The sequence below is a fragment of the Gasterosteus aculeatus genome, chromosome 9 (genome assembly GCF_964276395.1).
Source record: "Gasterosteus aculeatus chromosome 9, fGasAcu3.hap1.1, whole genome shotgun sequence".
NCBI classification, from domain to species: Eukaryota; Metazoa; Chordata; class Actinopteri; order Perciformes; family Gasterosteidae; genus Gasterosteus; species Gasterosteus aculeatus.
In genome coordinates this window covers 6,691,069-6,714,515 of record NC_135696.1, presented here as the reverse complement: position 1 = coordinate 6,714,515, position 23,447 = coordinate 6,691,069, and the positions used below count along the sequence as shown (strand labels likewise).

At 44.4% G+C, this 23,447-nt stretch overlaps 5 protein-coding genes across 10 annotated transcripts; 1 reads left to right on the top strand and 4 right to left on the bottom strand.

The window, feature by feature from the left end:
* The first annotated feature begins 509 nt into the window (after window positions 1–509).
* Window positions 510–4,145, top strand: tk1 (thymidine kinase 1, soluble). The gene is made up of 7 exons (XM_040185905.2): window positions 510–727; window positions 936–967; window positions 1,384–1,497; window positions 1,792–1,885; window positions 1,982–2,071; window positions 2,713–2,832; window positions 3,086–4,145. The coding sequence occupies exons 1-7, from the start codon at window positions 662–664 to the stop codon at window positions 3,263–3,265; spliced, it is 696 nt and encodes a 231-aa protein (XP_040041839.2). The 5' UTR covers window positions 510–661; the 3' UTR covers window positions 3,266–4,145.
* syngr2b (synaptogyrin 2b) lies at window positions 3,921–9,472 on the bottom strand. Its single transcript, XM_040185904.2, has 4 exons — window positions 8,934–9,472; window positions 6,758–6,995; window positions 5,872–6,008; window positions 3,921–5,249 (listed from the first exon to the last, which is right to left on the bottom strand). The coding sequence occupies exons 1-4, from the start codon at window positions 9,042–9,044 to the stop codon at window positions 4,989–4,991; spliced, it is 747 nt and encodes a 248-aa protein (XP_040041838.1). The 5' UTR covers window positions 9,045–9,472; the 3' UTR covers window positions 3,921–4,988.
* LOC120824779 (platelet endothelial cell adhesion molecule) lies at window positions 9,279–13,330 on the bottom strand. Of its 2 annotated transcripts, XM_040185836.2 has the most exons (13): window positions 13,117–13,330; window positions 12,999–13,025; window positions 12,791–12,917; window positions 12,524–12,699; window positions 11,971–12,157; window positions 11,151–11,257; window positions 10,782–11,054; window positions 10,376–10,678; window positions 10,194–10,295; window positions 10,084–10,111; window positions 9,698–9,746; window positions 9,545–9,592; window positions 9,279–9,472 (listed from the first exon to the last, which is right to left on the bottom strand). In XM_040185836.2, the coding sequence occupies exons 1-13, from the start codon at window positions 13,145–13,147 to the stop codon at window positions 9,392–9,394; spliced, it is 1,539 nt and encodes a 512-aa protein (XP_040041770.2). In that variant the 5' UTR covers window positions 13,148–13,330; the 3' UTR covers window positions 9,279–9,391. The 2 variants fall into 2 exon arrangements, 1 of the variants encoding a protein (XP_040041770.2); XR_013450645.1 differs by lacking the exon at window positions 10,084–10,111 and having other exon boundaries at window positions 13,117–13,250.
* A 239-nt stretch (window positions 13,331–13,569) lies between these two features.
* On the bottom strand, window positions 13,570–16,839 carry LOC120824784 (Fc receptor-like protein 5). 5 transcript variants are annotated; one of them, XM_078080312.1, is made up of 10 exons: window positions 16,687–16,839; window positions 16,552–16,593; window positions 16,113–16,394; window positions 15,718–16,014; window positions 15,316–15,588; window positions 14,906–15,238; window positions 14,455–14,565; window positions 14,304–14,328; window positions 14,125–14,215; window positions 13,570–13,817 (listed from the first exon to the last, which is right to left on the bottom strand). In XM_078080312.1, the coding sequence occupies exons 1-10, from the start codon at window positions 16,739–16,741 to the stop codon at window positions 13,806–13,808; spliced, it is 1,521 nt and encodes a 506-aa protein (XP_077936438.1). In that variant the 5' UTR covers window positions 16,742–16,839; the 3' UTR covers window positions 13,570–13,805. The 5 variants fall into 5 exon arrangements, with proteins under 5 accessions (XP_077936438.1, XP_077936439.1, XP_077936440.1 ...); XM_078080313.1 differs by having other exon boundaries at window positions 16,573–16,593; XM_078080314.1 differs by lacking the exon at window positions 14,125–14,215 and having other exon boundaries at window positions 14,265–14,328.
* Window positions 16,840–16,955: 116 nt separating this feature from the next.
* On the bottom strand, window positions 16,956–22,803 carry tmc8 (transmembrane channel-like 8). The gene is made up of 16 exons (XM_040185803.2): window positions 22,473–22,803; window positions 21,583–21,844; window positions 21,149–21,297; window positions 20,876–21,010; window positions 20,735–20,787; window positions 20,523–20,662; window positions 20,258–20,405; window positions 19,803–19,967; window positions 19,563–19,714; window positions 19,394–19,466; window positions 19,202–19,311; window positions 18,854–19,040; window positions 18,144–18,295; window positions 17,870–18,013; window positions 17,643–17,721; window positions 16,956–17,476 (listed from the first exon to the last, which is right to left on the bottom strand). The coding sequence occupies exons 1-16, from the start codon at window positions 22,513–22,515 to the stop codon at window positions 17,363–17,365; spliced, it is 2,106 nt and encodes a 701-aa protein (XP_040041737.2). The 5' UTR covers window positions 22,516–22,803; the 3' UTR covers window positions 16,956–17,362.
* Window positions 22,804–23,447: the final 644 nt, after the last annotated feature.

Genomic DNA, 23,447 nt, shown 5'->3' with positions numbered 1-23,447 from the left:
ATTATCTATGTTCCATACAAACCCACTAGATTTGTTGTAGCACTCCCAACAATCCTTAAGTACAGATATTGCTGGATTGTCAGTACTTCCCTGTAATCTGACCCAATATGTAGTTGAGAGTTTAGTAAAAGTTAGACAGAGGAGGGTTTCCTCTGCCTCCACCAGAGCTCTTCCAGGTGTTGTTTTCATGGCACCTGAGGCTTTAAACTGTATCTAGCTTCTTCAGGGAAGGTTTACAAACTGAGCTATATACTTTTTTATTTGTATTTAAAATATATGTTATATATCTTATTTTTCTTTCTAAATTATGTAAGTATCATTTTATAATCCCACATTGTATTTTAACAAGTCATCGTGAATCCCTGTCCAAAAAAGGGAAAAGAAGTTAAGCTGTGACACCGGTGCGTGTCGTCCTAGTGACATTACGTTCTGTGCTCTGATTGGTCAGAAGTGGCGCCAGCGCTTTCTAATCTGAGATCGCTGATTGGTTCAAAGACTCGGGTGACTCTACGTTCATTGGATCAATTGGACATAAAACAGCCCCCATCTGCTGGCGCGCTACTTCAACGCTGTGATTCAGGACAACTTCGCCTGTCGGATTACATTTGTAGTATATTTCTTTATTTATTGAACTGTTTATTCATCGCGTCTTTGAATCATTATGGATTGTGTGGATTTTCCGAGAGTTCTGCCAAACTCCCCGAGGAAAGCACGGGGACAAATCCAGGTTCGTATTTGTTTAAGCTGAAAACGAACAACGACATTGTCTCTATCACATCGTTCCCCTTACAAACTAAAATGAGCCAGCATCAAACGCAGTAGTGGGTCGCTGTAGTGGTCTTCATTTTAATGCGTGCCTTGCTATGTGCGTTCTGCTCCGTTAAGGTTGAACACTTCCTGGTCTTGACTAACCGCTTCTCCACCTTCTTCGGCAGGTCATCTTTGGACCGATGTTTTCAGGCAAAAGGTGAGTTCTTCACCCACGAACATCGACTGAGCACGTCTCCTAACAGGCGCGTTTAGCTGTTGTTGTTGTTGTTGTTCAGCTCCAATGTTTTACATTATCTTATCCGGATCAGAACAATATGTTCCGCTCAAATTTGAACGTGCCGCCAAATGTCCTCCTTTGTTTACTCCGTTCCCTCCTGTGGAATGAACCGCGTGTGTGTTTGATTGATAATGCGCATTATACCAAGCAATATTACACAGTACTTATTACCTCACGCCCGAAGTCTGACCGCATAGTCGTCATTTGCAAGTTGTGGGATATTGTTGTCAAAAAACACCTAAAACCGGTCATGTTCGCGGACCATCAGTTGATCTCAGCATCATTTTGCTGAGATCAACTCACTTCAATAGTAATATTTGCGCTTGTTCTTGCAGCACTGAGCTCATGCGGAGAGTGCGCCGGTTCCAGGTCGCCCAGTACGACTGCCTGGTGATCAAGTACACCAGAGACACGCGCTACTCGGACACGGGCATGGCCACGCATGACAAGTGGGTAGTCCTCATTAACCCTTTTATTCAGCAAAGGTACTCTTTCATAAGAATGTTTGTCTGGACATTATTATTGGACTTTTTATTTTTATTGATCACAATTTACCTTTTTAATCAAAGAAATCGTATAAATATTTGACATTAATACCGCAGGAGCTTGAGAAAGCGCTTGTATAAATGAGTGCCTTTTGTTTATTTATTGCACACACACCTCTATTGCGTTCGGACTCTGCATTATATTTCAGCAACTTGATGTAGGCTGGAACCAACACAACCTTCTTGTCTGTCTTTTAGAAGCACAATGGAAGCTGTACCAGCAAGCTGTCTGGGAGAAATGCGGCCTTTGGCGTTAGCGGCCTGTGTCATCGGCATTGATGAAGGGCAGTTTGTAAGTCTACATATACTGTGTATTTTCCTCTTTACCCTCTGTTGCTATTCACTTCAATTGAGAACACCTCCCCGCTAACTGCTGCTGCTGCTGTAGTTTCCAGACACGGTGGAGTTTTGTGAAGAGATGGCAAATTTAGGGAAGACCGTCATTGTTGCTGCCTTGGATGGAACCTTTCAGAGAAAAGTGAGTATTTGTGTTTTCGTCTCCACGTGTAATTGTGATACTGGGAAACATTCCTAACGAACGCACACTGGATGAGTGACAGCGAGATCCTCCTTGTGGCAGTGGCAAGTGGGTGGCAACTTTGTGACAGGCAGCGGCAATCGCCAGTAAATCAGTCGGCGTCACGACGGCACGCTGGGTGGGAGGAGCCAATTTTTCCCAGAAACCACTGTTATTTGTACGACAGGTCAGCTGCTGTAAATATTTAATTTTATTTAATTTTATTTAATTTTATTTGAGACACGTGAGCCCCCGTCTTCTTATTACAGAGGCTAATTTTAGGTTTGGACCAGCGGGTTCCGTGTAGGGGGTGGGGCTCTCAAGTTTGATGCCACCCACTTGCCACTGCCACAAGGAGGATCTCGGCCTTACTGCACTGGATGCTGCGGAGGCAGACGGAACACCTCTAGATGTGGACGCAGCAAAATGTACAAGACTAGAAACTCCTTAACGGTGGAACCTGCAAGAGCAGCAATATAACTGAGTTCAATGTGCTCATTATTCTTCACTACAGTGCGTCCATTCTGTCCTCGTGATGCGATCGTACCGTCGTCCATTCAGTGGTACTTAGTGCTTTTCTGCTGTCCTGTGCATTGTCGTAGCCATTCGGAAACATCCTCAACCTCATCCCTCTGGCGGAGAGCGTTGTGAAGCTCCACGCCGTCTGCATGCAGTGTTACAAAGAAGCCGCCTACACTAAGAGGATAGGAGCCGAGAAGGAGGTAAGGAGGCGATCCTTTAAAAAAGAGAGAAAGAAAAGTGCTTCAGAACCCTTTTCTGGGTTCAATAAATAAATAAATCCCCCTGTATGCCGTAACTATTACAACAGGATATTTTCACAGAATACTTTATGTATTTATTCCACCTCTCCAGAACGTTTTGCTAGGTGCAATATTTTTGATGTCTGTCAGCCTTCTGCCTCTTTCTTTCATCGAATTCTTGTAAACCTCTCACTGTTTTTCCTGTGTGCTTCAGGTGGAAGTAATTGGTGGAGCGGACAAGTATCAGGCGGTGTGTAGAACGTGTTACGGAGGTCTGGTGGTGGACAAAGAGAACAGGTCTCCTTTCAGGAAAGAAACACCACAACAAATCCTCTCAGGAAAACTGGCGGACTCTGCGATTCCAAGGAAGCTTTTCTCTTCGCTCAATCTCTAGTGTGTATTTGTATGTGGTGTGAAATATTTTTCTTTCTTTTTATTGACCGTGCACTTAATGACCTTAAATGGACAGGTTTTGGTTTCACTACACTGCCGTTTGGATTTCTCAACATCTTTAACTGTAACAAGCTGATCGATCCAAAGGTTTTTAACATTTCTATGTATGCGTATTGTATTTTCTGCTTAGTTATAAAGAAAATACATTTTTAATGTTTTGTCATATTTATCATTTGTTTTAGGTCAAATTGGATTTATACTAATTTATTCCTTCCCCCATTTTAAAACTTACAGTATGTTTTTAACTCTGGCACACTTAACTCTGATTTGTAACCCAACGCCCTCACATACTACAGGGGACCAAAATAACCTGTTTAAATCCTGGCAGGCTCTGACACTGCAGTTGGAGTGGAATAATATTGTCATCCCTAGAATATAAAACCTGTGTTACTGCAGTGTAGAGATGCTACAATGACACCATGTGAATAATAATTGACATCACGGTGAAAATTATGCCAAAGAGGCCAAACTTAACTGATAAAGATTAATTGAGCAGCAATTTTCTTTCTCTATTCATCAGGCACAATAAGTCATCCAGCCTTTCTTCTACATCGTTGATGCAATCTTACTCAAAATAAATTACAATATCTCACTTATTTTTCTTTCACAAAAACCCTTTAATGTTACATTTCTTCTGAAGGCACCAATGACAAGTCATGTGTTTTTCATAGATTGGCTCCCCAAAGTGCATGTGATTTCCATTAAGCATGTATTTCCTGTTGTACAAATGTATTTGATTTGTTACAATAGCATCATGATATATGCACACAATCCCGGTATGTCATGTGCAGATCAAGTCGGTTAATAAAAATCCACTGGGACCTCGGCTCATGATTTAAGGCAAAGCAACAAGTAAACCTGTACTCTGAGGAAAGGTGCTGCAGGCTGAGATGTTAATCTGAATTTGGTAAAGACACATCCACCACTGTCCACTTTAAACTGCTCATCTTAAGAACCCTGTAAACTAAACCTCGCAGGATGTGTGTGACCGCTCTGTTTGCAGCCGTAAGGGGGAGGATTCTTTCTGATAGGTGGACAAACCTGTTCAATAAGTGGTTTTATACATTGTCCTTCCTCCTGTTCATCTGAAAGTTGGCTAATAGTTTAAAAGGGCAACACTAAGTATGAACTATTAACGCCTCCACAGGTTGGCACACATAAGTTTGTTATATCGTAAGGATCAGACTCGAAGAAACGGGGGTTCTGTGTTTTCTCATGTCACCATTGTAAGCAGGACATTAAAGCGGTCTTAAGAGACGGCAAACCAAGGAGCAACATTACTGTGGCAAAAAGATTGCAAATCTTTCTCAAGGGTGATTTTATGGCTGAGAAACTTGAATGCTCAATTTATACATAATCGACATTTTACAAAAACCCACATCCACTGAACCAAATAAGCAAAGAAAGTCAGGCACATGGCGGCTCTGTAAGGTGGATTCTCCGGTTCCCCCAGAGAGTAAAGAGGAAAACATTCTTCACAACGTCTTGACATCCACAGACGTTTGTCCCTCGTCTCTAACTTGCAGTTGCACTGCTCAGGCTCTCCAATTGTACGACAGGTGGAAGGTAAGAACCACATCAATATGATACAGCTTGGAGTCTGTGCAGTGCAACTACAGTCAGTGTGCCAACAGATGATCCGGTCCATGTGACCTCCCTGCGTCTCAGTAATTGGGCGGCTGGTATTCGGCGTTTCCCTGCGACTGCGGGTTTGGCGTGAAGGGCGGCTGCCTGTGCGTGTCGGGCACACTGCTGGGATAGGAGTTGTACGTGGTGGGGGTGTAGGTGGTGGGGTTGTAGGAGGTGGGGGCGTAGGTCGGCGGGTAAGGGGTGTGCTGATCTGGTGGCTGCTCTGTGTAGGTCGGGATGGTTACTTCGTTCACACCGCGGCGGAAACGGATAAATGCAAAGTACGCCAGGATTCCCTGCAAGAGGAGAAACAAATTCCCATGTTATTACAATTATTTCCACCATTGTTTCTATAAATAACTGTTCTATTTTGTATACCTTTGGGGGGGTACAGGATTTTTATTATCTTCTAACTGACCCGGTTTACTTTGTATCAGTGTCAACATAAACTTGCAGAGACCTGAGGCGTCTTATTGGAGACATTCCTCCACAATGACATTTAGTCGGCCGATGCATTACATATTGCAACATGTGTTATGTGTGCTGATGAGAGTTTGTGAAGTGAAGCTCCAACACAAATTGAAAGCAAGATAAAAGAACCAAACAATTGCAGGTTCTTATTGTAACTTAAGGCTCATAGAAGCATTTTCCAAGATGGATCGTCTGTATGAGAGGAACTAGAGTACATCCTGCAGTGCTTTTAAAAACACTTTCAAACAACTTAATGTGTTATTTTACTAAATTCGGAGGGGAAATACAATTCAATTGTATTTATGCCGATTTAAAGTAATTGGCAAGTTGTTGTACCAGCTTGGGTTCTTTAAAAGGAATACTTATACATTTTATCCTGCAGGTAATTAGAGATGGAAATCCTGCGCCGTTTCTAATGAAAAGGAAGACAGCAGCAGTCCTGCTCACCCATGTGGTGATAGAGAAGAATGAGAAGGCCACAGTGGCTCGTGCTGCGTCCTGCGGCACGCCAGTGACATCCAGAGTTTTAGCCCACTGACTGGCCAACAGGCAGAAACAAACCATCCAGAGGAAGCACCAAGCCCCTATAAAAACACACCACACACAGGTGCATAAACACACACCGATATGAAATGTTTCTCTTACTGGATGAAAAGACATCAAGTGTGAAAATACAGTTTGAAAAATAAAACTCCTGTGAAAATAAACAATGTTGAGTAGAAACAAAGGGCGCTCCTGTCTGCTCAAATGAGCCACAAGCGGTTTTTCAAACTACGACTTCTTTGTTTCCCTGAAGAATGGCCGACTGTGAACTGTGGCGCGTACAGCGGACGTTGCTACCGAGTCAAACAAAGAATAATACAGGTCATGTTATGTCTGGAAAAGAGGCAGCGATATGTTGCACATTACGACAATTCCAGGGGCTTTCTGTTTGGAGAAACAAACATTTGTATACACGCCACCTAAAAAGGTTGATATGTGGCGACCATGTTAGCAAACATTAGCTTCTAATACGCATGAGTTCACTTGGAGTCGGTTTAGTGAAACAGTTTCTCTCTTTTAGCTCTGGTTATGGTCCCCACCAACCCTAGAGTGTAGTTTATTTCACTATGAACCGACAACATGACTGTGGCTGGAAACGAGGTTGATGAGAATATTGAGAGCGAACCAAAACAGTAAAGTAGTGGGACCTAAACATTTTTTAAATACAATGTATCGCTATGGGCAACACATTTCACACTATACAAAGACATGTGATCTGCTGTGAATACAAAAATATGAATTAGTTGCAGCTTTAAAGTCACTTTCAGACAAAGATTACGCTCTCGCTCACCTGAGAATCCCAGGTCGCCCATGACGGCGTACCTTCTCTCCTGAGCGTTGCTCATGAAAGGCAAGTAAACGTCCAGCACCAGGAAGGCCACACATGCCAGGAAGGCAATCACTCCGATTCCAATGGCGTAATGACACGCCGAGTCGTTGTGGTTGAAGATGCACTGTGCCTCGGCACTGTGGACAGAGTTGACGTATCCCTCTGTTGTGATGGTGGCAAACACCACCAGGGCAAATATCTACATTGAATCAAGAGCAAAAAGGAAGGTTGGCCTTCAATGATCCGGAAAGCCACAAATAGGAAGGGCCATTTTGAAGGAGAAATAGCACAGGCCTTTCCAGTTTATCCATTAACTTCCAATTGCATACTTCACAGTCCTGCTGGTCACTTTGCGCTTTCAGGATTTGGACTGTGGCCTTCATGCTAAAAAAAAGATTTCATTTTTTTCTCATATCATGTCGCTTACTGTTAAACTGACGCCTGAGGAGTTTTTTGAACATAGACACAAGCAAATACTCCAGACAATTTAAAATACATGCATCACTTGACAACATTTGCCAATCCACTGGTGTAGAGCTGGTGTTGGTTCCTCCTCTGGTTACCCACCCAAACCATGTGACCTTCTCAGTGCAGCTGCCTGCCGTGTGACTCCAATGACGCTACAAACTCCACCAACAACACTCGCAATGAGCCTGACAGGAGGACAGAGAGGGACTGTTTAATTAGAGGGAAGGAAGAGACGAGGTGAGAGAGGAAACAGGCCGCAATCCTGCTGATAGGATGAGATGGAAAGTACCAAAAAGTAGCAGCAGACATTAGGGAAGTGAAACTGGGGAGTTCTCAAAAACAATAAGTGAGAGAGAGCGTGTGATCGCTAGCGGAGCAGACGGATGCTTCTGTGCGTCGTGTCAACGAGGTAATAGGAATGATGGTTTGGGTGCCGAGTGACGGATGTTATAAACATGTTAAAAACGGCCCACGTGTTCACGCATGATGTTTTTTGGGGGCTCATTTTGCTCTGTCAGATGTTCTTAAGTAGCACAAACAATACCGACAGCCTTCTACTGTTGACATGAGTTTAAATGATGAATAGCAGTGACATTATCTATCTTAAATATAGGAGCCAGAGTGGTGCATTATGGGACCGGCTGGTGGTGTTGCAGACTGAGTAATCTTCTCTGGTGTCATAAATGTTCAGGTGGAAGTAAGATTAAAATCTGCAGAGTCAGTGTGAATTTAAGAGGAGCCTAACTGAATCAACGTGTGTGTTTGTGTGTTAAGGGGGAGATCAGTGGTACACATTCACCACGAGTAGAGGGATCACCTTACCCGTCCATCGGCCCCTGTTTACCAGTGACACGCACATCATCCATTTGCCCCAACATATAAACACTAAACAGGCCAAGGGCACATTGCGTCCTCATCTACCACGCTGAATCATATTCTACAGTATCCTCGGGTAGCTGTGTGTTTTCTCACACACCTACAATCACCCTGCATGTGTTATTAGCCAAAGGCCTACGCGATAAAACAATAAATAATAAAACAGAGTGAATGAGGGTCCAGATCGTTTGTTTAACTTTTCATGTGGGGTTCATGGACTTTACGGTTCAAACCCAATCCAAGTGCTCAGAAAACAAAGCAAATTACGTTCTATTGCAAAACCTGTCCGGCAACAACTCATGTGGGAATTTCCAGATCCGGTCTCAGCCACAAAAATAAATCTTTGCCACAAGACTACCTAGCAACAGGTGATGAGCACCAACCGCTTATATCACTGCCATGTATCTATTCAGATATATAAAAGTACTGTGGCAGAAAAGTCTTGCGGTTTGTCTTTAGGAGTCAAAGGTCACCTTCCTGGGTGTCACAGACACATGAACACGATCAAACCACCTGGTGTTTTTCTTCTCTCCCTCGTTGTCGCACAGTAGTTTAGTCTTCTGTCCTCTGAAAACACGCAGCGTCGACCTGAGCTCGTCGCCGAGCTGCTGTCTCACACCAGCTGCGTGCAACACGACGCCCCGCGGAGCGACCTGCACAGTTGTTTCTGCCAGATGGAAACAGCTCCAACTGGGCCACTTTGCCGGGCACCTGTCGGGCAAGACGCGTGCGCCTTTGTACCCCCTTTCGAACACACGCGCTGGTAAATCTCCTACACCTGCGGCGCACTCACCCAGCTCAGGACCCGCACGATGGTCTGCGGCTGTCGGACGAACTTGTAGAAGTCGAAGCCTCCCCCGGCGAGAGAAGCCCCGTACGCACTCGCACCGCCCGTCTCCTCCATGTGTCCCTCCCGTCGGAGCAGGTTGTCCGGAGCTCACCGCTTCCCCCAAACGAAGCTGACGGTAAAGCCCGCTGAATTGAACCGAACTAAGCCGCGCCGCAGTGTCAGCTCTCGTCGTGCTTCCTCTCCGCGTGAAGACCAGCGGCACCCAGAGGAGCCGCTGCGCGCGCGTCAGAGGGGGCGGAGCTCAGCGCGCGCAGCGGCCCGGAAACAAAAAAACCACGAGTCGTATCGTTACTGTTTGTCACCACAAATGCTTTAATCGGTCTAATGCATCACACTGAAAAGACGTGACAGCACGAGCAGACAGTTTAACGGTAACAGACGTGTTTAAACTGTTTGGCCCCTCAGGGCCCCTCAGCTGGTTCATCCTGCGACGCCCTCTCTTCCTCAATTCGGGGCCATTCATCTGAGGAGGCCCCGGATGCCTGAAGGAGAAAACAGAGTTGGACTTCTTGCTGGTTGATTCCGTGATTAATTCCAATTAGTTTAGTTCTAACCTGATCAAATTCCACAAAAACGGCGTCTTTATTGTACTCTGATAAATCCTGGAAGGAAAGAGAGTGAGATCTGTGTCAATATTTATTGAGCGGCTCAATGGGGGAAGTGAGAGGCTTTTGAAAAATGGTGAGCCACAAAAAATATTGACCAACCAGCTCGTCCTCATATGCAGCTGCCAGTCCCTTCATCTCCAAGCTCAACCTGAAAAGGACAAAAAGAAAGTTGTTGCATATGCAAGTTGCAACTTTAATTAAAAGTGCAGTGCATCTATTTTTAATATTAGTGCATTCAAAAAATGTAGATGAACCAGACTGTACAGTAAATTATCTGTTCCTGTTTAGGACCCTTGCAGTGCACTAAACATGGAGCACCTTACACAGTGTTGGACGTTGTTTCTTTCTTATTTTAAAGTGGTCTAGACAGTCAAAATCAGATTCTCCTTCAGTAAAAGAAAGATGGTGAACTGAGCCAGGGTTCGTTAGCACAGCTCTCTTCATAAGAGGAAGTAACTTTTCAATGTGGGGATCATTTAACTCACAGAGAATTCCCTCCATACTGCCTTTGTTCTGCAACAAGAGGGAACAAAAAGAAGATTTATTCTCAGTAGCAATGCGGAAGTAGCTACACCGAATAAAAACCAGAACTCACTGAATATCACTCCAGCCAAACAACATATGGAGACCAGGACAACCAGGAAGGTAAAACACCCAAAGACAACTGCCACCACCAGGACGGGGAGACGATTCAGCACTGGTGGAGTCGGAGGAAGAAGAGGAGATGAGGCCAGCTCTCCCATGTTTTACCTGACTATCAGTGGCCAAACTGTATACCTTCTTTATCCAAATACAGCTTATTGCTGCTGATGGAGCTGCTGCTGTCGAAGCTGTCCGACACGTCGCAGTGGTACGTTCCAGCGCTGCTCCGGCCTGCCGACAGCAGGAGTATGGATTGTTCTGGAGGCTGGTTGACCACATGGTAGAAGCTTCCTCTGTCGTGTAGGAGGGTTTTGTTGAGGAACCACCGGTACTGGGGAAGAGATCCCTTCGCTGCCCGGCAGTAGAACCGCAGGCCGATTACGGCGTAGTTTTCTACGTCGTAGTCGTAACGGATCCTCACAGGCCCACCGACCGGCACTGTTGGAGATGTTATGGACCAGAAAGAGAAACCCTGGAGTAATATTACGGAAAGCAGTGTGTGCCACAGCGTCGTGTCAGCAGCTTTAAACATCTCACGTACCAACTTTCAGCAGAATGCGTGGACTGTTTTGGATCTGGGCTCCGTTGCTCGCCTGGCAGTGGAGCCATCCCAAGTCCCGGCCCAAAACCAGCGGAACCTTAAATGTTGCGTTTCTCTCCTCAACTGTTACATTGGCAACCAATTCTGTCGTGTTGTATACTGAAAAGGTGACCGGCGGAGTCCCTTCTGTGGCCCGACAGGTGACCATGGCAGAAAAGTTGTGGGAATCTTCCTTCAACACGGTGAAGGAGATGTCCGGGATTGACACCCTCTCTGAGGGAGTAAGATGTAAGAGAATGTAATGTTGTCCAATGAAACCATTTCACATCTGCAGACTTTGAACCTGAGAGTCAATTCATTGCAGCTGACCTTTGAATGTGATCATAACTTCAGAGCTATTGGAGGTGAAGATGTTAGTTTTGTTGAAGTGGTTGGTGGCGACGCACATATAGTATCCCGTGTCTTTCGAAGTAGCTCTGTAGATCACACAGATCATCCCGTCATTGACCCGTCATCACACCTTTAGTTATACACTTGGCCTCCATGAAAAACAGACAGACTTGAATGTTTGTTGAGCATTCTAGCCCCCTTTTTTTGTCTGTGTAATATTTAGAGCGTCCCTTTGGTTCATCGACACATTTATATTTTTCTTTTACATTTCATTTAGCTGACGCTTTTATCCAAAGCTACCTACAATAAGTGCATTTCTTTGGGGTTAGATGTCTCTCTTAGTACTTCAGGGTTTTAGCTTTCGGTCTAACAAATAAAACGAACAACTCACATGTTGTTTAGTGAGCTTTTGCGGTACTTTGTACTTATAGCCAAGGTAGCTAACTGTGTCCAGTTTAAATACTACGCTAACTAATAGGCTCATATGCTGCTCCTACTTCATATAAAACGTAACAACTCTCAGCTAAGTGGAGAAAAAAAAATGATTCCTACTTTTCTGCTACTACTAACATTACGGCTACTTCTACCACTCTGTGACGATCATTTACACATTCTTCACCTTATCACTCGCGCATCACTCCCTGCCAGCTGGAACCACAATGGAAAACATGCTAAGAAACCCTTGTCAACTACGTAGCAACGACGTATAGGACCCCAGTCTTATGTTAGCAACCGCACATTCAGCAGCTGACAACACCATGGCAACCATCTACTAACATCTCAATGGGTTTCCACTAACCTGTCGATCAAGAGATTTTTATCTGCAACATGGTGGAGAGGTGACGGTGAGACAAGCTGTCCATTCAACAGCCACTTGTAGGAGACATGGTTTCCAGCAGTGAGTTCACAGTTTAGCTGCAGTGTCTCCCCTTCAAAGAAGTCCACTTGACTCTGTGGAACGACAACCTCTGCACCCCTCACTGGCTCTGCAACAGACGGAGATCCTGGTCTTATTTCACACCAAATCCACCAAACAGCTGGGTGTCACATATTTAATGGCATTTGTTGAAGGGGGGCCTGCATTCAATTCACAAAATGTAATATTTTCTGAATTATTTGTTTGGTTAATTTAGTTATTTTGCTGGAGATAAATCTCCCTGCGATTCAAATCTGTTTGTTTGAGAGAGATTTGGCACAGAGGAAAGTTACAGCCCTGCACATTGCAAAATAATACAGTTTGAGAAAGGTTTTCCAATCATTTTGCTGAGCTTTTACTTGCACAAACTGTTACTGCTACAAAGAAGCCATGTATATTTGAGATAGAATGCATAATTGGAAATAGAGAGACTCACCAATGACCTTCAGGTACTGTGTGTCGCTGACAGTGGGCTCCACGTTAGAGTTGTTTTGAGCCTTGGCCACACACTCCAGGTTGCCCTCATGGTACAGTTGGATTATCTTGGGAATTATTGCAGCCTCTCTGTTCAAGGAGGTGTATTCGCCCAGCAACCTGTCATGGTTATCCTTGCTAGAAAATGTTGATGATTAGAGTGGTTTTCTGTCATTACTTAAAGCTTTCTAATTTAGAGGATGGATTTACTGTACTAACCGATACTCACTTGAATACCTGAAACAGGACAGTTTCATTCTCTGGAGGGAATTCTATTTCACAATAAAAAACTGCAAAGCTGTCCACCAGAGCTTCCGAAGGGATGAAAAGGCTTGGACGCCCCAGAGTAGACTGGCCTATCACAAACAAAACAAAAATACACTTAGGAGTTTCATAATTGACTGAAATGTACTGACGCACACTCAAAAATGACTTACTGTTCCCTTTGCTACAGAAGCAAAGCCCTGTTGAAAGGAAGACGAAGTCAAGAGGTTTACACCAGCGTGATGTTGTGTAATAAGTGTACTGCAGGGCGGTTTGTGATGAGTAGCTTACCCAGCATGACCACAAAGAGGCAAGCAAACATTCTTGAAGGTCAGTTTAATATGACTATACACTTCTAACGCAGTGTTATGCGTGACAGCTTTGATCGTGGTGTAAAACGTACCCTCCCTCCCACACACACACACACACACACACACACACACACACACACACACACACACACACACACACACACACACACACACACACACACACACACACACACACACACACTGACTTAGAGACAGACATGTGGCTGATAGTGATAAACTAACCCCTCCCTGCTGCGTCCCCCTGAGTAACATCACGAGTGTACACAGAAGTGTTGTGACATATTTTGAAAAATGTGAGTGTCAAAGCAACAACAAAAGTTGGAGTGTTCGTGAGGACGTGAAGGTGTAATCGATTCACTAATATATTTTATTGGTTTAACTTTTGAAAAGAAGACCGGCAATAAGACATTAGTTGGTATTCTTGTATTTATTTTCCAACACATAATGATATACAGTTTTGCTTTGAATATAATATCTCACTCTTTTTAGTTGTACTTTAGAATGTTCCACCAGTTTTTATAAGCAACTCGGCAGTTCTGGAAAAGACATTGTTGCCCTGCCTGCAGATAAAAAAAATGTAGCTGCAGATTTTGATTAATTTTCATGAAGCGGTGATGGAAATGAGGAGAGGTGCAGGTTCCTCCTGTTTCATACAGTGATCTAGATCAGAGAGAGCAGAGACAACAGTCATGTCTTCTTGTTTATACAAGAGTCCATGTAGAAGTCTGTTTATCATATTAGTGAAAACAAAACCATCACTTCTTTCCAGCATACAGATTAGGTTAATAAAATTGTCTTTCCCGGTAACATTACAGTGAAATATCGGTTCAGTCTAGTAAATGCCAAAACTAAGGGACTTATAAAGTGACAAATCACCGGACAGTACGTCATATGACAGTAATTCTAAATCACAATCAATGTTTATATGAAGAACATACATCTGAACATATGAAGCGCGGCCGTGTACCTCACTCTCAAAATCAAAGTCTTTGGACAAAGTATCGTCCTGTCTGCCTCCTGACGGGGATGTGTGTGCCGATAGAGGAAAAGCATCAGAACTGGGAAAGGAAGGCACAAAAGTTGGTCAAAGAAGTTGACTTGACTTACAGAACAGTTAACTTCCAGGCCTCCAAAGACCAAGCTTACTCTGTTGTAGCAACTTGGGCTTGAGCTGTGAAAGAAATGAACATAGATTAAATGTTATAAGTTAAACATCTCCAGTGGGTTCATTTCTCTGTTGGATACAAATAGACACACACACACACACACACACACACACACACACACACACACACACCGTGCTTGTGGTCAAACATCTTGTAAACACAGCCGGCACCGACGGCCAGCATCAGAAAAAGGAAGCAGCAGAACACAATGGTGAGGACTTCGATGGTGTTCAGAAAAACCTCTGTGGAGGAGAAGGCACGAGGTGAAGTATTACGTACTGTGGAGGCAGCAAGTAACGCATCCAAATATACATGAGTCATTCTTTCGTTGAATTGAATGAGAAACAATATGTGCTACTTTCTGCGGGATGGTTCAGTGGAGGATGTTGCTCGAGGCATTTATTAAACACACAAAATTGTGACGTGGAACACTTGAGAGCCCAAACAACACACACATGACCAGTTAACTTACGAACATGTATGTTAGTGAGCGTTAGATGTTTGGTTGGTAGATTTGGTGAACTTTGGACAGAACCAAGGCAGCCGTTTGACTGCGGCTTCTTTACCGTACAGACATCTCACCTGTGACTCCCACCAGCACGGTTGCACTCTCCAGCCAGGCGCCGGAGTCGTTGTAGCTGTCCCTGGCCCTGCAGACGTAATACCCAGACTCCTCTGGGCCAAGTTTGGCCAGAAAGAGTGTTCGTCTACGGTCAGCCAGGGCGCCGTGATACGGGACGGGGTGAGTGAGGGAGTCCTCATGTGTCTCAGAGGGAAGGCTGGAATTGTTCAAGAGCCAAGAGATGTGAGGGAAAGTTCCTCTGCTGACCTGGCAGGTCAGCTTGGCAGCAACTAGTTTGGAATCAGCACTGTAAAGATATTCAACTTCCACTTTCACGTGACCTCCGACTGGCACTGGACGAACGGCAGAGAAAGACGGGTCAACAATCACAAACACACACACTTCCTACACATGTCGGTGTAGTTCATACCCATTTCCAGAGTCACAGGCTCACTCGTCAACTCCTGCACCTCAGTCTTCACGCGACACCGAGCGACGGCCGTGTCCTGCCTCGGTGCCATGGCGACGAGGAACCAGGCAACGAGGGATTGAGCGCCTGTGACGGATCCCACCTCTTTGTTATTTACAGAGAGAGAGATGTTGACCGGAGGGCTCCCTCTTGTTGACCAGCACGTCACGTTGCCATACCGACTGGCTCCCTGTTTGAAGATGGAGTAAGAGATTCTTGGCTTTGAGAGGTAGGCTGTTGGGGGAATAAAGAGGGGAGAAGACGAGGACAGGGATGATACAGCACAAGTTACGCTGAAGTGAAAATACATTGAACCAACGTTTTGAGTAGGTCTCGTTTTTTTTGTCTTTTTTCAGCCCTCACCTTTGACTGTCATCTGGACCTCTTGGCTGCTGGAAAACCTCCTGTCGCCTTGCACCTCGGACCAAGCCATGCAAGAATAGTACCCAGCATGCTCTGGAGCCACCTTCCCCATCACTAGCTCGTTCCCAGTGAGGAGAAGGGGAGGAGAGGTTAAAGATGTCACCTCCTTCCTGTTGAACAACCAGGTGTAGAAAAGATGGGAGCCCTTTGCAACGCTGCAGCTCAGTGCAATGCGTGACCCCTCGTACGCGGCAGGGGGGAAGGGGTCAGAGGTCACTCTGGTGTTCGAGGCTGGAGCTGAAGGGCAGGGAAGGACGGGTGGTTGGGCAGGAGAGACGGAGGTCAGGTTTGAGAGTGTCTCCAGGGAAATAAGATTCTCTCTGTGGTTCACTCACTGACTACACTCAGCCTGATGCTGTTGCTGACTCCTGTGCTTTCTGGTGTCGTCGCCTTGCAGTGGTACGACCCCTCCGACGTTGCAGTGACCTTCAGGTGAAATAAAGCCTTTTGATCCCCAGGAAGGTCAGCGACTACGGCGATCAGGGCGCTGCCGTCCCTAATCAGCTCATAGGTGACTGGCAGAGAGGAGTCAGGTCGAATACAGCGGAAGGTCACCCTGGAACTGAGGAACGCCGCGTCAGGACCACTAAGCACCGGCTGAAGAGACATTGATCCACCTGAGGACAGACATGGAGTTTAGGTAGAGACCGGAAAAGTTTTAAAGAGAGTAAGAGCAGATGCAGCCACTTATTTTTGGATTTCAGGTTTTGAAATTAATATCGGGGGTTCTGAAGCAACTAAAGATCCGTCAGTCAGTGTGGAACCAGATCTTACTAAGCTCCACTTCCAACGTACCATCGAAGAAACTTGCTAGAGCTGGAAAACAACAACACATTGTTAAAATAATGTAAATGAACCAATCAAATTATTTATTCATGTTGCTATTTTTAACTTTTTTGATTAACTCACCCAAAACTGGCAGCAAATTTAAAGTCTGTTGATTCTTCATAACAGAGCTCCACATTTATCTTTGACATGGTTTCTCCAAAGCCTGGCTCAATATACCCATCTTGTGTGTGTGTGTGTGTGTGTGTGTGTGTGTGTGTCTGCGTGTGGGGGTGTGAAGGATTGTGTTACAACACATGTGTTGCAAATAGATAACATATTAGACTGCATGTTTGGTTTTAATGTAAGCAAGACAAACAAAACTTTTAAACAAAGTTTTAATGAGCCACACATTTGTAAATCACTCACAGTTTTATTGAATTTAGGTAGAGGGACATTTATTTTTTAAACATACAAACATTATGACCGTAATATATCTTTTAACCGTATACCTTATATACCTTTTAATTAAAGGTATATAAAAAATGAAAGCATTTTTGCATATCACTGTTTGGCTAATCATAATGATAAAAGCTTTGATTATCAAACGGACAGCAGAAGTGAGAATACATCCTCTGAATGTTGTGAAAAGACTTTTGCAGAAAGTGCTTTTCTTATCTTTGCATATTGTGTAACTGGAACAGTCCTTCTGACTTTTTAGTTTCAGCCACCCCCGGGCCCGAGCCCATCTGTGGTTGACGGAAAGTCTTTATATCCCAGCTTAATACTATATTGAAGTATGTGTGTTGGGGGGGGGTTGTCAGGAGGGGGCGGAGTCCTCTTCGATGGCCGTAGGACAGACTCTTTGGGGTTTTCTCTGACGTTTGAGCCCCGTGGCATGCTGTTTAACCAGGAAACGCTTATCTGAGCTGCTCTGCGAGACAAAACACATACGAAAGTATAAGTACAGCACGCACACAGATACACCAGAGAAGCATAACACAAACAGAAATGTAAAGTATTTCAAGTACGGCAAATCAAATGCAGCAACTGAAATATCTGCTTCTGGTATGACGTTTGTGTTTGATGACATCATTTACCATAACCAGCATATCTTTCAGTCTCTCGATGGCCTTCTGATTGGCTTGTCCCCGTGACACATATGAGGTTAGGATTATACTAGAAGAATCAAGATCAGGAGATCAGAAGAAAGGACTGTTTGTCTACTCTAAAGCAGCTTGTAGCCATTGAACATCATTACATGTTTGCAGCTGTAAACTCAGCTTCTCGTTCTTCTCGTTCTATTTATTTTTCGTTGCATACTCACATCTCAGCGAGTATGAGCGGCAGGGCGAAGGCCTCAGAGGTCAGGTACCGCAGCGCGCTCTGTGCCGGGCCTGGGAGGCTGTTCATACACACTCCTGTCACATTAAATACAGTTTCTCCATTTCCAAATGGACCACAGGAGGACCTATAGGCAGAAAAAGAAAAAAACATTTTTAAATTGACAATATAAAAAATGTAACAGCTAAAGAAACAAATGTGGTGCAAAAAAGGATACTTTTAAAAAGTTGAGGCGGCCAGTATGTGAGTGCATGTACTTGTCGGGTGTGGCTTCTTGTTGGTAAATGTTAAAGCCCAGCGTGGTTGCAGCCATTAGGAGGCCGAGCAGCAACATGAAGTGGAATAACACAGAGGAGCTGGAACCTCGAAACATCCTCTGCTCTGCCACACAGCACCGCAGGACAGTGAACTGAAGACAGAATTGGAGAAAAGGACATGAACATTGCTGGGAGATGTTCGTGTATAGTCTGGACGGTCACCGGTGCTTCTGGTGATGGGTCACATCTCCATCTAGTCATTTACTATGATCTAGGTCAAACCAGACACAAAAATAGGAAATAGAAAAAACTGTATAATAAAGATAGTTAACTATCAAAACATTGCAGGTCAGACAAGCCGCGAGCACACAGACAATCCTCTAATTTAACTCTTCTCAAGAAAATATACGTATTTCTGTCATTTTTTTCAAAATTGGACTTTCTTTAGAATATTTGGCACAAAAAGTGTTACGTTACTTAACAAACAATATCACCCGGCTGTATACGGAACGCATGGTTTCTTCAAAGTTTTTCAAATGTATTTATTGAAGTAGTATCTAGTTTATTTTAGATCATTGCTCTTAGATGTTTTGTGACATTTGTGCTAGGACAGGATGCTAGACCGGATTCAAGAGACACAACAAGGAGAGAGAGAGAGCGAGAGAGTGATGTGAGTTTAGACAGTCCATAGCTCTCGTATCCCACACAACCTTTTGGATGTAGAAGGTGGCCATCAGTGTGACGGTTCCGATCAGAGGCAGCAGAGGGCAGTAGTAGACTCCCACCCAGGACACTGTCTGACTGTGCACAAGATCCAACACTTTGAAAGGGATCAGGAATCGTTGTTTCCCTAAAAGCCGGACCAGCGGGGATGAGGGGTACGTCTCCTGCAGCAGCCTGTCAGTCAGAGGAAAATGAATGAATCTTTTCATGGCTCGGCTTAGTGAGCTTCATTCTTTCCTTGGATTAGAAAAACTGTAGTTAAGAGATCGATCTTTCCATTGAAACCACAACGATGACTGAAAGAGAAACAGGCTGTTGATCTCAAACAAACCCACTTCCAGGGGTAGTTCAAGAGAAACGTGCTGCAGAAAGTGGCAAGGAAGTTGAAGATGCACAGTTTGTACATCTCTCTACCAAACACGTTCTCCCTGCAGCGAGAAGGATTCTGTAACAGAAAAAAGGATTAAGAACACATTTAAAATCATGGATCTGGTCATTGTCCATGAGACATGAATCTATTGACTCACTTGATGAGGCTCTGTAGTTGTGAGGATGAGATATAAGTAGATCCCAAGCGAGGCCAGCTTCAAGAAGACGCTCCTGAAGAAAAGACGGGGTGAACACGTGCAGATGTGTGCGTGTTTGTTTGTCTGTTGTCTTTATGTCCTACTGTGTTTATCTCCGTGTGCACTTTACCTCACAAGCGTGGCATTGACCTGCATGGTAAAAGAATAGTCCTCAAAAGAAGAGATCGTTCGGAAAATGTGAGGCAGGACCAGGTTGACAAAGGTGATGGTGATGGGAGGGAGGTACTCCAGGACCAGGCTGACCAGCCAGTAGTCCCCACTCTGAGAAAGACAGTCAAATGGGGACATAAGTCCACGAGGCCGGAGAGGACCAGGACATACTGTGACAAAACCAGCATGAAGGTCTCACCTTCTTCTGGGATGTTTTGGCGGCATAGTAGATGAGATAGAAGGCTCCGGCCAGCAGGGACAGAACCAGCAGGTTGAGGACAAACCGGAGCAGGTAGAGACGCACCGCCTGTCCAACTGTCCTCTGAGCCTCTCGCAGAGAGAAACTCTCCTCCTCCAGAAAGAGCTGAGGAAGGACAGAAAGAGGAAAACCTCTCAACTGTGAGCATCTGCCGTGTTTTAACTCAATCAAATATAACATTTATATTTCATTTTCAAAGTGTGTGTGTGTGTCTGTTTTGAAAGCCTGGAGACACTACCGGGTGATTGAACACCATAGACCATCATGGCAGACCCATCATTATAGTTTGGGAAATAACGGATTCACCGTTTGACCAGCATTTAGCGTGTAACCGTGGTAATCCAGAGCAGCACCATCACGTACTGTATGTCTGTTAAATATGTGCGTCCCTTCACCTTGAGGTCGTTTCTGATGAAGCTGTGTTTTAGAATGGCAGCAGAAGGGTCCTGGATGGTGAAGTCCCAACCACTGAAGATCTTGTAGCTCACGTTAGTACTGTAACGCTTCCCGAGCATCCAGGTGTGCTTGTAGCCAACCGTCGTTCTATCAAAGGAGTTTACAGATTTAATAAGCTTCCTCTAAGATGCAAAGTTTAAAAGTGATTTTAAAGCGTTTGGTTCTTATTTTAAAGTGTCCTTTTGCAGTTATTTCCTAACTGACCGACGGACCACCAGGATGAGACTGAGGATGAGGATGAGGAACATTCCAGCGAGGTATAGCAGAGGCGTATTCAAGCACTGCAAATTCAGGGAACCACGGGTGTAAAAACCGAAGAAGACCGGAGAACGATCCAGGTAACCCTGTAGAAAGGAGAAGATACATTAAGTGAAAGACGCACAACGCATACAGCACACAAGCAAACAAACTCTTACCGATCCCAGGAAGAAATCCAAAACCGAGTCGTTGCCTCCAAACCTCAAAGGCCCTGTGATAGCACAGAGAGCTCAGCAGTGTTCACACAGGAGGCTTTTCTGAGTTGCAGATGATTTCATGCGTCATTACAGGGGACTCACCACTGCTTTTGCTCCTGCCATAAAATGCTGTAGGCCCCAGAATGAAACCCCCGACAAGAGCACAGTGAAGTAGGTTTAAGTAAACCAGGTATCTGAGGAACACAAAGTAAGCCTTCACGCCAACTCCGAACCTGCCTGGAACAGCACAGCGAGGGTTAGAACTTGAAATTGTGTTGTGGTGAAATCGTCTGGTCATGGTAACACAATAGACTGGAAACCAACCAGTGGCAGAACAAGTCATCGTACTCCTTCTCATACTCAGACATGTCTTACCTTCGATGGCGTGGAGCGTGTGCTGCCATGGCAACAGGCCTGATAGAGCTCCTCCCATTTGCCCCCAAACCCTCTTCCTGTTTATGCTTTGGCTCCGCCTCCAGGACTCCCAGAAACCAATGTTGCTGATTTGCATCTTCCTTCTATCCCTAATGAGCAGAGTCCATAAGTGATTTCGTGAATCTCTATTTTATCTTAACGTGTAAAACACGGTGCAGGAAAATACTTTAAACACTTTAAAATGGAACGTTACGCTTTGCAAAAAAGGCAAACAGTCTCTTCCTAACTTGTAATTGAACATATTTAAAGGAACAATTGTATGTTGTCTGCAATTATCCCTCCCAAAGATCAACTATCCAGGAAAAAGCATAACAAAAAGTCATCTGTGCCCTCTGCTGTGGCCTAAAAAGAGATATTAAAATAATCTCCCCCACCTGGCGCCTCTCTTCCCCTGAATGCACATGACCAGGTTCCTGAGCGGCTCTGTAAAGGCTTTGTCTTTGGGTCCTCTGGACAGGTGGTCATGGCCGATCCTCTCCGCTGCTTCTGGGCCACCCTGGTGGGGCTCGCTGGCTCCCCAGAGAGCCTGCCTGTCCTGCTCGGGCCGGCTGGCCTGGATGCTGGGCAGCTGATCAAATATCTCGGTCTGGTAGTACTCACAGGAGTCCGACGACGCGCTGGAAACAGTGCTTTCCTCTTTGGAACGCGGGAATGAGATTAAAGTGCATGTTCACACACAAGATGTTTCACGTAGCTCTTTCGTTACAGGTGGCAGTCACGCTCACTGTCATCATGAGTCTGCAGATTATTGACTTTATTGCAATGAGAAAGTAGTTAAGAAGTTCCAAAATCACATCGTCAAATATGTTATGTATGTTAATTGGTTCAACATTAAATTGATATGATAATTTATTAGAGACTACTGTATTGTGACTTGCAATCAGACCTGGTTTTGTTTTTTCTTGAATTGTAGCTATTGTTGAGATGTGTATTAAAGATGTCTATATCATCTGTATTCTGGCAAATATATATTAAATGAAGCAGCGGCTTGGACACAAACATTTACGTTTGCATGGTTGGAACCAGAAGATGTTTGACAATTATGGTTTGAAATAATAATTCAATTACTAATTATGTTACACAATATCTGTAATAATAGAGAACCATATCCATTTTCATCCTTTTCTTCTTTTTCCAGCCTGTATATAACATTGGAATGGTCTTTTTCAGCCTTTGCATTTAAATTCAAAGCTCATGCAACTCCTTAATGTCACGCACACACAGAAAACACAAAAGGCATATTTTGGTTAAATCTTTCTGTTACCTGACAGGAGTCTCATGAAGTTGACAGCCTTGTGCTCCCCCATTTTATTCTCCGTGCACTTCCTCTTTGATCAAAAATCTTAAAAACTCCTCTTCTCGCAGTGAATTAAGCATCAGTTGACAAACATCGCCACCAAAGCTGCAACTCAAAGTGAATCTAAAAATCCTGCTTTTCCCCCGATCAACGTCCCCCTGAAAGGAAGACCCCCGAGCGGCCGATGTGCCGTTGTTTCCCAAAGTCCTGTTTGTATACGGCTCACTTTCAGGCGAGTCGAGCTGTTGTTAAACTGTCCAAATATGACTTTGTCTGACAGCTTACAGGAAATCACATGACAGGATGCCAAAGCAGGTGTTGCATTGGTGGCTGAACATAACAAGAAATACCCAAGCAAACACATTTGACTGAAACAAATGAGGAAATGTTTGTAAACCCACTAGGAAACAATGTTGAACAAACTTTAAAATGAATCTCAATATTATGTGTTATTTGCTCCCAAAGTATGGTTTTAATGTGTGTGAAGCCAACAAAGTCAAAGAATTAAGTAAGTAGTCATCTGGCTTTTTTACTGACTCACTCTCATACAATACAGAATTGACATGAGCCTCACTGGTGAGTACCATCATTTGGAAACCAACGTTTTGATTTCATTCATGTAGCAGAAAGGCTGTTTCCACCCACTATCACCACAAACGCATTACAGGCCTCCAGTAAGACTCATTTTCAAAGTAACTCGAGCATTGGTTTCCTTTCTTATGAGCTTGTCAGTATGCATAGTTTCAATTGTTGCACTGTCATTACCCAGATCCTATAAGGACACCTGGTTTTACTACAAATGTAAGAATAATGCCCCTGCGGTGGTGCACATGTATTTATGGATGGTTATAGGCCTTTTCACTGTAACAGCACTAATGTTAATAATGACATTAAAGATGGCTGTACAGTGATCCAGTAAGCCACAACAGAGAGACAGTGAGC